The sequence below is a fragment of the Thermobia domestica genome, chromosome 9 (assembly GCF_964235325.1).
Source record: "Thermobia domestica chromosome 9, izTheDome1.hap1.1, whole genome shotgun sequence".
Taxonomy (NCBI): domain Eukaryota; kingdom Metazoa; phylum Arthropoda; class Insecta; order Zygentoma; family Lepismatidae; genus Thermobia; species Thermobia domestica.
Window position 1 is genome coordinate 67,915,617 of NC_137462.1, and position 13,440 is coordinate 67,929,056.

The 13,440-nt window shown below is 36.7% G+C and overlaps 1 protein-coding gene across 1 annotated transcript in view; it reads right to left on the bottom strand.

The window, feature by feature from the left end:
• Window positions 1–13,173, bottom strand: part of LOC145660864 (phospholipid-transporting ATPase ABCA3-like) — a 172,046-nt gene extending 158,873 nt beyond the window's left edge. Inside the window, exon 1 of the mRNA XM_081726291.1 lies at window positions 12,768–13,173. Coding sequence (XP_081582417.1) covers window positions 12,768–13,092 — 325 coding nt within the window. The 5' untranslated portion in view covers window positions 13,093–13,173. The remainder of the gene's footprint in view (window positions 1–12,767) is intronic.
• Window positions 13,174–13,440: the final 267 nt, after the last annotated feature.

Here is a 13,440-nt window from a genome sequence, read left to right on the forward strand (position 1 = left end):
ATTGGGTAAACTGTCATGGTGGTTCTATAAAACTTAACTGTAGAATTTCAAGAATATACAGAACCAAAAGTTCTAGATGTGCAGTCTTTAAGTGTATCATATAAATCTAAGTATTTCTCTTATGTTTTATTTTAATTTTATTTTGTTTCAAAAAGAGGGTATGGAATATTTTGAAGTAAAAATACTACATACTATTTTGCTAGTTATTTGTGTATTCTTTAAAAAGAAGTGTTTACTTTTAGGGTTGGCTGATTTACACCAACTTTTTTTTTAATAACTGGTTTAAACCACAAAAATAAAAAGAATGAAAAATGCGAATCGTGTGAACTTCATGGTAACGTTTCCAGATATCAAACCACCTGCAATAGTTTTATTTCCCTTTCACCTTTTAATCAAGGTGTCCCATGTTCATCTCGGTCGAACCACAATCCTTCTTTCATGTGTAACCCAAGTAGCGGTTCGGATGTCAGTTTAAGCGAAAGTCTTCTCCTTGATAACCTCGGTATTTCGTAAGGATGTTAAGCCTAAATATACGAAACAAACCAAATTGTATATTTCTACATGCCTAAATGCGTGTTGTTTTATAAAGAAGCCAATATTGCTTAAATATATTGATAGAAATTGGCAAAATTTATCGATTGCCTACGTAGCTTCCAACATTAGCTTGGATTGGACTTTCAATGATATCTACGTACCGGTACTAAATTTGTAATTTAATACCTCAGTTTTAGCGTACTGATTATGGTACGTTGACCTTTAAATTTTACATGCAAAGCAATAACAGGATTTTCCCGTTATTGTCTTACATTTCAAGTAATGACGGGATTTTCCCAATGGCTAGGGCGGGAGATTCTCAACTTAAGAAATTTACTGACCGCACTTCTTTAAGCTTATGGGAGTTCTTCCGGCATAACCCCGCTGTTGCATAATAACATCAAGGCGAAACAAACTTAGGCTATTTCTGTGAATATGTAATATAAATACATAAAGCAAAAAATCTAAGTCAAAAAAGCCTGGTTTAAACCAAAAAAGCCTGGTTTAAATATCCCCCCAAAAACGGGTTTTTGGCATTTTCAAAAACAACCACGGTTCTTGCCAATTCTGCTTGCTTTTGTATATAGGAGGTTAAAAAATTCTTATTATATACATTGGTTAATCCTGTGGAATTCATAATGTAAATATGTTGAAGAAAAATTGTTTGAAATATTTTTTCGAAATTCATAGTTTATTTTCGATGTTTTATATTATTATCAGCATCAACCACTAATTAAATGATTTTTTGTGTTATAGAGAAGCGATACAAAGTCTGTTTTATCAATTTAAAGCAGTATTTTGAAAAAAGCCCAAAATTTCCGAAGCAAAAAAGCAAAGCAGAAAAAACCGAGTTTTTTTCCAAAAAAAAGCCGGTTTTTTTCCGAGCCCTTGCATCTCTAGTGAGTGCAGAGGTAACTCCTTCAGCACATGTGGGTGTCACTGACCCGGTGTCACAGATTCCACGAGCCAACGACTATTTCATAAATAGTCTTTCTGGGCATCCATGTCTTCAGGTGGCAGTTACTGTACCGCTCTAACTTTATAGGGCTAAGCTACAATTTTAAACATTTCCGTAATGTTGTGTGTACACTGCCAATGGAGAGCTCGGACCGACGTCACGCTGATTATTTTTCGTAGTCACATCATATGCAGCTTGCACATCAATCGACATTTTTTCTGTTAACAACCTTGATCCATTGCTTCTCGATGTGTTCACTATAATACCTGTTTTGTGGAGTTTCTCGTACAGTCGCTTGATGAAGGATTTGTTTGGAGCATCTGTTCCGCATTTCTCTGTGTAGGCCCTCTGGGTCAAAGCATAAATGCTGGTGCGGATGTATATACTAATTTCTGCTTTGTGCTGGTGCGGATGTGTGCTAATCAGGCCCGTGCTAGCCCACCGGGACATGTCCCGGTGCGCCCTCCGAAACATCACATTATATATATATATATATATATATATATATATATATATATATATATATATATATATATATATATATAAAGGTCCATTTTCTAATAATAAATTCTTGCAGTTATTATTGGTAAAGAACCCATGATAATTACAGTGCGATCTTTACATAAGACGCCCTTACGAAACCACATCAAAGATAAACGGTTTCATTTATTCTTCTGTATGGCACAGTTCTGTACAATGAATACATACTGTTTCTTTTGGTAAAAAAAACTCATGAAGGGTACAGTGCGCCCTTTGCAAAGGCGCCCTTGCGAAAGCACATCAAAGATAAACGGTTTCATTTATCCTTCTGTGTGGCACAGTCTGTACAATGAATGTATACTGTTATTTTTGGTTTTATAAAAGATCATGAAGGGCACAGTGCGCCCTTTGCAAAGGCACCCTTGCGAAACCATATCAAAGATAAACGGTTTCATTTATCCTTCTGTATGGCACAGTTCTGTACAATGAATACATACTGTTACTTTTGGTTGAAAAAAATCATGAAGGGTACAGTGCGCCCTTTGCAAAGGCGCCCTTGCGAAACCACATCAAAGATAAACGGTTTCATTTATTCTTCTGTATGGCACAGTTCTGTATAATGAATATACACCTGAGCCCTTTGCGTAAAGTGCCCTTGTTATGTGATTATTCCTGTGTGTTTTAGAGCAGTATTGAAATAATCAGTGCCTATTGTATTTCTAAACTATAGCTATATTGATTTATTAGTATATATTTAGCTTCATTTTGTTTGAAGAAAAATCTTACAAGAACTAAAAAACGCCTCTCTAGTAAAGAAGTTTTCTCAGTTTAGCTATTTACGTTATTAAATAAACTTTTGGTTTTAATACTTAAAATGGCGCCCTATGTATACATACATACATACATACACACACACACACACACACACATATATATATATATATATATATATATATATATATATATATATATATATATATATATATATATATATAGGGTGTAACTTAATTAACATAAACTTCAGGAGGTGACTCCTGTCACGGATATAAAACGAAAAGTATACACCAATCTGGGTGTAAAAATGCCTCCTGTTGGCGCCTTGATCACACGAAAATTTGTCGGCAAAATGTAAGAACAGCCATAAATCAAGAATAAAACATTGGATCGAAGTCGGGTAAAAGAGAATGTCCATTATTTACAGTTATACATCCCATTAGTGTAGATTCGGCTATAGTGCAGTTGCGACGCAAGAGTGCCTCCCAAAGAGACTGGAGTATTCCTTCGACTATTTTATCAAACGTCGAATGAGGGCAATGAACAACAATTAGGGATGCGCACAAGACAAGATTTGTGGTTGACTCGTCTCGAAAATGTGCTGTAAAAGTGATGTCTCGACTCGAAAAATGTATATTTTTCTATTGGAAGAGCTGTGTCTCGACTCGAATTTTGTCAGGAAAATCCTGTCTCGACTCGTCTCGTGCGCATCCCTAACAACAATCAAGTACCAGATTTCAGCAATCAAAAGTAATAGTACATCGTTCAAATGAGAACACTTGGAATTCCAAAGAAAGAGAGATACGCATGTGTGATTGATCTATTTCATCTAAGCACAGAATATACTCTCGGGAGAATAATATAACCGAAAAGAAGTCTTTAACGTATCACGGTTATATCTTCTAGGCTATTGATAACTTATGATAAATGAACAACTTTCTGACCAAGTTACGAGTGTGTGAAAATGGAAAAAATAACTTCGACCTAGATTAGGTTTAAAATGACTGTACATAGGACAGTCAGACGGCATATAAAGAAACATAACATGCAAAGATCATATATGATATATGAGTCTACAAGGAATTCTCCAGATCATATGGGGTGAAGGTAAGCAGCATTAAAGGATTGCATCCTCGTAATATATAATTCCGTGGAATATGATACTTCTGTGCACAGAAGCAACAAAAATGGTAGAAACATCAGATGTTGTAAACGTTGCATAATGATACAAAGAAATGCTACAGTATACTTAACAGCAGTATACTTAATTTATCCGTTAGGTAAATCTTCCAGGGATACTTTCGAGGGGCTTTACCCCTCTCTTGAAGTTGGGAAAACGCCCCTTAATCCTGTGCTACGAAAAACTACATTCCTATTGTGAGTTTACCAAAATAGTGTCGTAGTGTAGCCCACTTACATTTTGATTGTGTCACTGGTGGAACAATCTTTTAGAAGAAAATTGTTTCTAAACACATACAACAAATGGTGGAAAATATTTTTTCGACGTAATCTATGTACTTTGGAGGTGGATGAAATACCTACACGAAGGAAAGAGAATGTGGCACCTTTGCATAGACGTAGCAGCACTTACGGATTTATCGTCCCTGCTGTGCCACTTAAGAGTGTTTCGCGGAAGGCTGTATTGCAGTTTTGATGTGAAATGGCATAAATTAGCGTGGCTGTGTTATAGTAGGCATCTGACACACCTTGTGAGTGATATACAGAGTCCGATGCTCTGATGTTACGTGTGTATTTGCTGTATAACAGGATAGGAAGTGTTGCGTACAACGGTAGAGTATTGTGTCCAGGTATTCACGGTCGTGTAAAAGTGTAGACATTGGTGTTTAAGTAAAATTAATTAATTTTGTTAATCTGTATTTGTTTGCGCAATGGCAAATTACCCTGTCCACGAGCTGGCAGATATGCAACTCATTTATGGAAAGGCAAGGGGAAATATTCCAGAGGCAAGGCGTTTATATCATAACCGTCATTCTCATATGAGAGTAACTTTCCCTGTATTTTTTCCATCCCTCCATATTCGCATTCGGGAAATAGGGTCTCTTCAATTTCCCATACGTGAAGTCGGAGAAAATCGCACCATGTGGACAGTTGAATTTGAAGACTGCGTACTGGGAATGATCAGAGACCGTTCTGAAACTAGCAATAGCCATGTGTAGGGCGTAAAAATCCACATGCAACTGTAATGAAGTGTGAGCGCGGGGTGCAGTATGGTGGATAATTTTGTGGTAGGATAGGACCTTATTTATTGCTGGCCTGCCTGTGTGGGAGTACGTATCACTTATTTTTGCGTATTGTTCTCCCAAAATTGTTAGAACATGTGCCCTTGAAAATAAGACAGCAGATGTGATTCCAGCATGACAGTGCACCTGCATATTTTGACAGATATATGCAGACCTACTTAAATGAAACATTCCCAGACAGTTGGATTTGGAGAGATTGACCTGTGTTATGACCACCTCACACCCCTTGATTTCTTATTTGGGGCTAATGACACGCCTTTTGTATGCAACACTAGCCATGACAGCCGAAGAATTTGTTGGTCGAGTTAACATAGCTGCGGCAATCACCTTCGAAATTTCACGTGTGTTTGACCGCACGCAGTAAAATTTGCTTCGCCAATGTCATCTTTGCAATACGATGAAAGGTTGAGAATATCAGACTGTGAACTGTTATTCTTCACAGCTATTTCGTGCACACGTAGTACATTGCACAAATACCGTACAAGGTACTTCTGAGTGTTTCACTTTATCCTCCTTTGTACGAAACAGAATCAATCGGTAGTTCTGTATTTCTTCGTATAATTCTGTAACACGTGCAACAGCTTGTGTTTCGTCGAGTTTCATTGCTTCTGTGCTCGGAATTATAATCTTCCAAGGAATTACGTATTACGAGAGGAAACCTTTTAATACAGCATACTTTTGCCCAAACTGTATTCACATCATTTGTGAAAATCACTGTTATCATGTCAAGAATCGCTTGTACTCTCGTTCATCATACATGATCTTTGCATCCTGACTGTCGTTATAAACCTAATCTGATTCAAAGTTATTTTTTCCATTTTCGCACACTCGTAACTTGGACAGAAAGCCGTTCATTTATCATCCGTTACCGCTAGTCCATATTATATAATTGTGATACGTTAAAGGCTTATTTTCATTTAAATTCTTTTTCCGAGAGTTTATTCTGTGCTGAGACAAAACAGATCAATCACACATGTGTATATCTCTTTCTTTCGAACTTTGTGTTCTAATTTGAACGATGTACTATTATTTTTGATTGTTGAAATCTTGTAGGTATACTTGATTGTTGTTCATTTTCCTCATTCAACGTTTGATCAAATGGTCGGAGGAATTCTCCAGTTTCTTTGGGAGTCACCCTTCCACCGCCACTAAACTACATCTGATTGTACACTAATAGAATCTACGACTAAAAATAATGGGCATTCCGTTTTGCACAATTTCGATCCGACATTTTGCTCTCGAGTATGGCTGCTGTTCAGGCCCGTGCTGGCCCACCGGGACACCGGGACATGTCCCGGTGCGCCCTCCGAGACATCACATTATATATAAAGGTAAAATTTTTAATAATAAATTCTTACAGTTATTATTGGTAAAGAACTCATGATAAGTACAGTGCGATCTTTACATAAGACGCCCTGCGAAAACACATCAAAGATAAACGGTTTCATTTATTCTTCTGTATGACACAGTTCTGTACAATGAATGCATACTCTTGGTAAAGAACCGGTGAAGAATACAGTGCGCCCTTTACGTAAGACGCTTTTCTCATGTGATTATTCCTGTGTGTTTAAAAGCAGTATTGAAATGACCAATGCCTATTGTATTTCTAAAATATAGCTATATTAATTTATTAGTATATATTTAGCTTCATTTTGTTTGACAAAAAATTCTTACAAGAACTAAAAAAGTGTTTCTCTAGTAAAGAAGTTTTCACAGTTTAGCTATTTACGTTATTAAACTAACTTTAGGTTTTAATACATAAAATGGCGCCAGTATGTATACAGGGTGTAACTTAACATAAACTTCAGGAGGTGACTGCTGACACGGATATAAAACGAAAAGTATACACCAACCTGGGTGTAAAAATGCCTTCTTTTGGCGCCTTGATCACACGAAAATTTGTCGGAAAAGTGTAAGAACAGCCATAAGTCAAGAATAAAACATCGGATCGAAGTCGGGTAAAAGAAAATGTCCATTATTTTTAGTCGTAGATCTTATTAGTGTACAATTGGATATAGTGCAGTGGCGACGCAAGAGTGCCTCCCAAAGAAATTGGAGTATTCCTTCGACTATTTTACGAAACGTTGAATGAGGGCAATGAACAACAATCAAGTAAAAATTTCAACAATCAAAACTAATAGTACATTGTTCAAATTAGAACACTTAGAATTCGAAAGAAAGAGAGATAAACATGTATGATTGATCTTTTTCGTCTCAGCACAGAATAAACTCTCGGGAGAATAATATAAACGAAAAGAAGTCTTTAACGTATCACAGTTATATCTTCTAGGCTATTGATAACGGATGATAAATGAACGGCTTTCTGTTCAAGTTACGAGTGTGTGAAAATGGAAAAAATACCTTTGACCTAGATTAGGTTTAAAATGACTGTGCATAGGACAGTCAGGTGGCATGTATAGAAACATAACATGTAGTATTCAAAAATGCAAAGATCATATGTGATCAACGAGTGTACAAGGGACTCTCCAGATACCTCGTAATATGTAATTCCGTGGAATATGATACTTATGTGCACAGAAGCAACAAAAATGGATGAGACACGAGATGTTGTACACGTTGCATAACGATACAAAGAAATGCGCTGGGACAGTATACTTAATTTATCCGTTAGGTAAATCTTCTTCCACGGATACTTTTGAGGGTCTTTTTCCTTCTCTTGGAGTTGGGAAAACGCCCCTTAATGATGAGCTACGAAAAACTACATTCCTTTTGTGAATATACCAAAATAGTGTCGTAGTGTAGCCCACTTATATTTTGCTTTGTCACTGGTGGAACAATTTTTTAGAAGAAAACACATGCAACAAATGGTGGAAAATATTTTTTCGATGTTCTCTATGCACTTTGGAGCTGGATGAAATACCTACACGGAGGAAAGAGAATGTGGCACTTTTGCTTAGACGTAGCAGCACTTACGGAATTATCGTCCCTTGCAAGTGGCTCGCGGAAGGCTGTATTGCAGTTTTGACGTGGAATGGCATAAATTAGCATGGCCGTGTTATAGTAGGCTTGTGAGTGATATACAGAGTCTGACGTAACTTGTGAGTGATATACAGAGTCCGATGCTCTGATGTTACGTGTGGAATTGCTGTATAACAGGATAGAAAGTGTTGCGTACAACGGTAACGTGTTGTGTCCAGGCAGGGCTGTAGTCGAGGGTACACGGCGGTACAAGCGGGGCACACTCTACTTAATCTTAATCATTAGAGTGTACTTTCTGCTTTAAAGCGCAATGTACTTTCTACTTTTGTTTCGTTTATATTTATTTAATTGGGTCATGATTCCAATTATAACCTGGCTTTGGGATGTGGCGCCCCCATTGCCCAGGTTCTTCGGAACTCAAGCAGCCACCAAGGGCGCCGATTTCTCTGTAAATCTGGGGGGGGGCATTCAGATGCAGAAAGCATATATGAGGATTTTAAGACAAATTGTATTGAAATTATGCTAAATATGGTATGTTCATAGATATAATGCGGGGGTCCCACATGAGCTTTGGGGGAAGCAGGATCGGCGCCCTTGGCAGCCACTGGTCTTCCAGGTTCGGGGCTGTGCCGTTCCGATCACCCGACATTTTAAACTTACCATCGAGCACAATGGACTGATTTTTTTTACGCCAACTTTGCTATGGTCTGTTTATGATGAATTAATTTGTTAACGTATGTGTTTGGTAAGAGAGAGGTTAGTAGATAGCCTACAAGGACTGTAATTATAGTGGTTTTAGGACGCCCGGACCCGGAGTCATGGGACGGAGGAGTGAAGTGCACTTGTACTCAGCAGGAATGGATGGAATGATGCCGTGAATGGTTGATGGAAGTCTTGAGAATTGGTGTTTTAAGTAGGAAGTGTCATCAAGAAAATAGCATAAAATGCTTTAAGACAATAAAACAGTAATGTATCCTTTATATTTTAATTGAAATAATATGTGCGTTTTACATCGTTCATTAAAAATTTATTCTATGTCTTTCATGACAATCATACATGATCTCAAAACAGCGTATACCCTCTGAAAATTTTAAGACTACAGCACTGTGTCCAGGTATTCCGGTTGTATAAAACTGTAGACATTGGTATTTAAGTAAAATTAATTTTGTTAATTTGTATGTGCCTGCGCAATGGCAGATTATCCTGTCTACGAGCTAGCAGATATGCACCTCATTTATGGAGAGGTAAGGGGAAACATCCCAGAGGCAAGGCATTTATATAGTAACCGTCGCCCTCACAGGAGAGTAATTGTCCCTCCATTTTTTCCGCGCTTCCATATTCGGCTTCGGGAGATAGGGTCTCTTTAACTTCTAATATGTGAAATCGGAGGAAATTGCAGCATGTGGACAGTTGAATTTGAAGACGACGTACTGAGAATGATCAAATACCGTCCTGAAACCAGCAGTAGCCATGTGTAGGGCGTAAAAATCCACATGCAACTCTAGCGAACGATCACCAGAGAGATTTAGTGTGAGCGCGTGGTGCAGTATGGTGGATAATTTTGTGGTAGAACGTTATTTATTACCGGCCTGGCTGTGTGGGAGTATGTATAATTTATTTTTACTTAATGTTCTCTCCCAAAATTGTTAGAACATGTGCCCTTGAACATGAGACAGCAGATGTGATTCCAGTATGACAGTGCACCTGCACATTTTGACAGGAATATGCAGACCTACTTAAATAAAACATTCCCAGATAGTTGGATTGGGAGAGATTGACCTGAGTTGTGACCACCTCTTTCAACCTACCCCACGCCCCTTGATTTTTTATTTGGGGGTTATGAAACGCCTTTTGTATGCAACACTAGCCACGACAGCCGAAGACCTTGTTGCTCGAGTTAACATAGCTGCGGCAATCACCTCCAAAATTTCAGGTGTGTTTGACCGCACGCGGAAAAATTTGTTTCCTCAATGTCATCTTTGCAATGCGGTCAACGGTTGACAATATCAGACTGTGAACTGTTATTCTTCACAGCTGTTTCGTATATACGTACTGCATTGCACAAATACTGTATAAGGTACTTCCGAGTGTTTCAGAGTTGTCCTCCTTTGTACGAAACAGAATAAATCGGTAGTTCTGCATTTCTTTGTATCATTGTGCAACACGCGCAACAGCTTGTGTTTCGTCGAGTTTCATTCCTTCTGTACTCGGAATTATCTTCCACGAGATTACGTATTACGGGGAGGAAACCTTTTGCTGCAGCTTACTTTTGTCCAAATTGTATTCACATAATTTTGTAAAAATCACTGTTATCATGTCAAGAATCACTTGTACTCTCGTTCATCATACATGATCTTTGCTGCCTGACCGTTGTTATAAACCTAATTTGGTTCAAAGTTTTTTTTTTTTTTTCATTTTCACACACTCGTAACTTGGACAGAAAGCCGTTTATTTATCATCCGTTACCATTAGTCTATAAGATATAACTGTGATACATTAAAGGCTTCTTTGCGTTTAAATTCTTCCAAGAGTTTATTCTGTGCTGAGACAAAACAGATCAATCACACATGTGTATCTCTTTTTCTTTCGAATTCTAAGTGTCCTAATTTGAACGATGTACTATTACCTTTGATTGTTGAAATCTTGTAGGTATACTTGATTTTTGTTGTTCGTTTTCCTCATTCAACATTTGATAAAATACTCCAAGGAATACTCCAGTTTCTTTGCGAGTCACCCTTAAGTCGCCAACGCACTACATCCGATTGTACACTAATGGAATCTACGACTAAAAATAATGGATATTCCCTTTTGCACGATTTACATCCGACATTTTGTTCTCGAGTATGGCTGCTGTTACATTTTCTCGAAAATGTTCGGATGGTCATAGCTCAGAGGCATTTCTACACCCAGGTTGGTCTATACTTTAGTTTTATCTCCAGTGTCAGGAATCTCCTCCCGACGTTTAGTATAGATCTATTAATTAAGTTACACACACACACACACACACACACATATATATATATATATATATACAGTGAAACTTGCTTAAACCGGAACTTGAATAAGACGGAAATCTGTCCATAGCGGACATTTTTCAAAGTCCCGGCAGCTCTTATGGGAATTCCTTTACAAATACTGTAGTTTCTGTCCAAAACGGAAACAAAATTTGGACCCGTCACTTTCCGCTTTATACAAGTTTCACTGTATATATATATATATATATATATATATATATATATATATATATATATATATATATATATATATATATATATATATATATATATTCACGCACGTTTGTATGGGCGCCCTTTTGGTAGACTTGTCCACCGCCCTCGTTAGTGACCCAGCACGGGCCTGCTGCTGTTGCATTTTCTCGACAATTTTCAGGTGGTCATAGCTCAGAGGCATTTCTACACCCAGCTTGGTCTATACTTTCTATACTTTTCATTTTATCTCCGGTGTCAGGAATCACCTCCCGACGTTTAGTATATTAATTAAGTTACTCTCTCTCTCTCTCTCTCTCTCTCTATATATATATATATATATATATATATATATATATATATATATATATATATATATATATATATATATTCACGCACGTTTGTATGGGCGCCCTTTTGGTAGGCTTGTCCACCGCCCTCGTTAGTGACTCAGCACGGGCCTGGTGTTGATGGTGACTACACTTTTATTTTTCACTTCTCATTAAACTTTATTTTTCTTGTCATTGTTATTCTTATAAAAATAGTACAACACCAAAATGAAACTTGCATTGATTATGACACAGTATAATTTATTATAGATACTGTAGATTGTTAGAGAATACGGATGAACTTTACAATTCCTTCTCCTGTTGGCATCCTCACTCATACACAAGAAATTTCACTCACTTAATTTTAAGAAAATGGGTCTAAATGTCCCTGATCCTAAGCCTACCCTACTGTACCCTTTCTACCATACTTTACAATACCTTACCTGTTCTGCTATAATCTTTTAAAGCAGTCTTAGTTATTAATGCACAGCTGGAGAGTGTATTGTGAAGTTTACCCGAGAATACTATTGTACTGTGTTGGGAATTTTTGAAATAATAATATTTAGTATATTTCAGTGATTTTAAAGGGGGAAATTCAATTCATATTTGTTGTTCTATCTACGAGATTAAATAACGGTTTTATGGACCTCACCAGGCGAGGTCCCAAAGTAATTTTACTACACACTACCGCACTAAAATAAAAAAAAAAAAAAACATTATATCTCAGAAAAGAAAGAAAAGAAAACTAACGGTGCCATTAATGTTGTATTCAATTTCCAAAGATTCTTATGAATATATTTCAAGGTTAATACCGTATCTACTCGCGTAATTTTCGCACTTTTTTAAACGAAAAAAGTTGTTTTGAAACAAGGGTGCGTAAATTATGCGGGGGAAAAAATTAGCCACATCAGTGAACATCATTTAAGTTTTTCCCCCAGTCAAAATAACACTAAAATACCGGTATACATTTTCTTTGTAGCAAGAATTGACAACAAACAACTAATTCTAAATGTGTAGAAAAATAACATTAAAAAATTGATTAAGATGTCGTGTGGTTTCTTACCTTACAACAATGGCTTTGCTGCGTTGCCAATTGTTCATTAGCTACCGTAATTGATTCCTGGAAAAATGTTTCACAAAAAGTTTCCGCGTGCGCAAATTACGCGAGGAAAATAAAATATACAGAAAATGCCCTTCAAAATTGGGATGTGAAAATTATGCGAGGGCGAAAATTACACGCGTATTTACGGTATTTATTTATTTATTTACTGAAAAATCTACTTACCTCTATATATGGAGGTATATTGTTTACCATTCATCAGTCTTAATTGGATACGATTCATCAGTTCCTCAGTGAAGCTGTTGTATGGAGTATAAAGGAATTGCATCGGGCTATATCTGCTCAAACTTGCTATTATGTCAATTTCTGTAGCAGGAGGTTTAGCTGTTGCTTCTTTGTAGTAAACAATGTCATTTTCTTTTGGAAAAGCCAGGAGGAGAAATAGTCCAATTCCAATTAGAATTTCAACCAGGTTAAAAAACCAATATCTTCGTCGGATTAATAAGTCTTTCCAGAAAAGAACAAAAATTGTTCTCATACTTCCAGCCATTTCTAGTTAAAATTATTTATTTTAAAATATTTTATAGAACAATCTTTTTCTCTGGAACATCTCTGGATAGATTACGGCTTTGTTTAGCTGGAAATATAAAAATATTTTATTCATAATTTTTAATATGTTTCAAAATTATTAGATAATTTTGTAATTTATGACACTTAAATTAACCATGCATCAAATCGTCATAGTCTTCGAAGAATAAACATTACAGTAGACCCATAAGTCACGAATTTAATCCATTCTGTAACTCTGTTCGCGTCAAAACCAGAGAAACATGATACTGCTTTTATTTTGTATATTTTAAGTAGTTTTTTGTGATGAAGAATATAAGATAAAATTAAA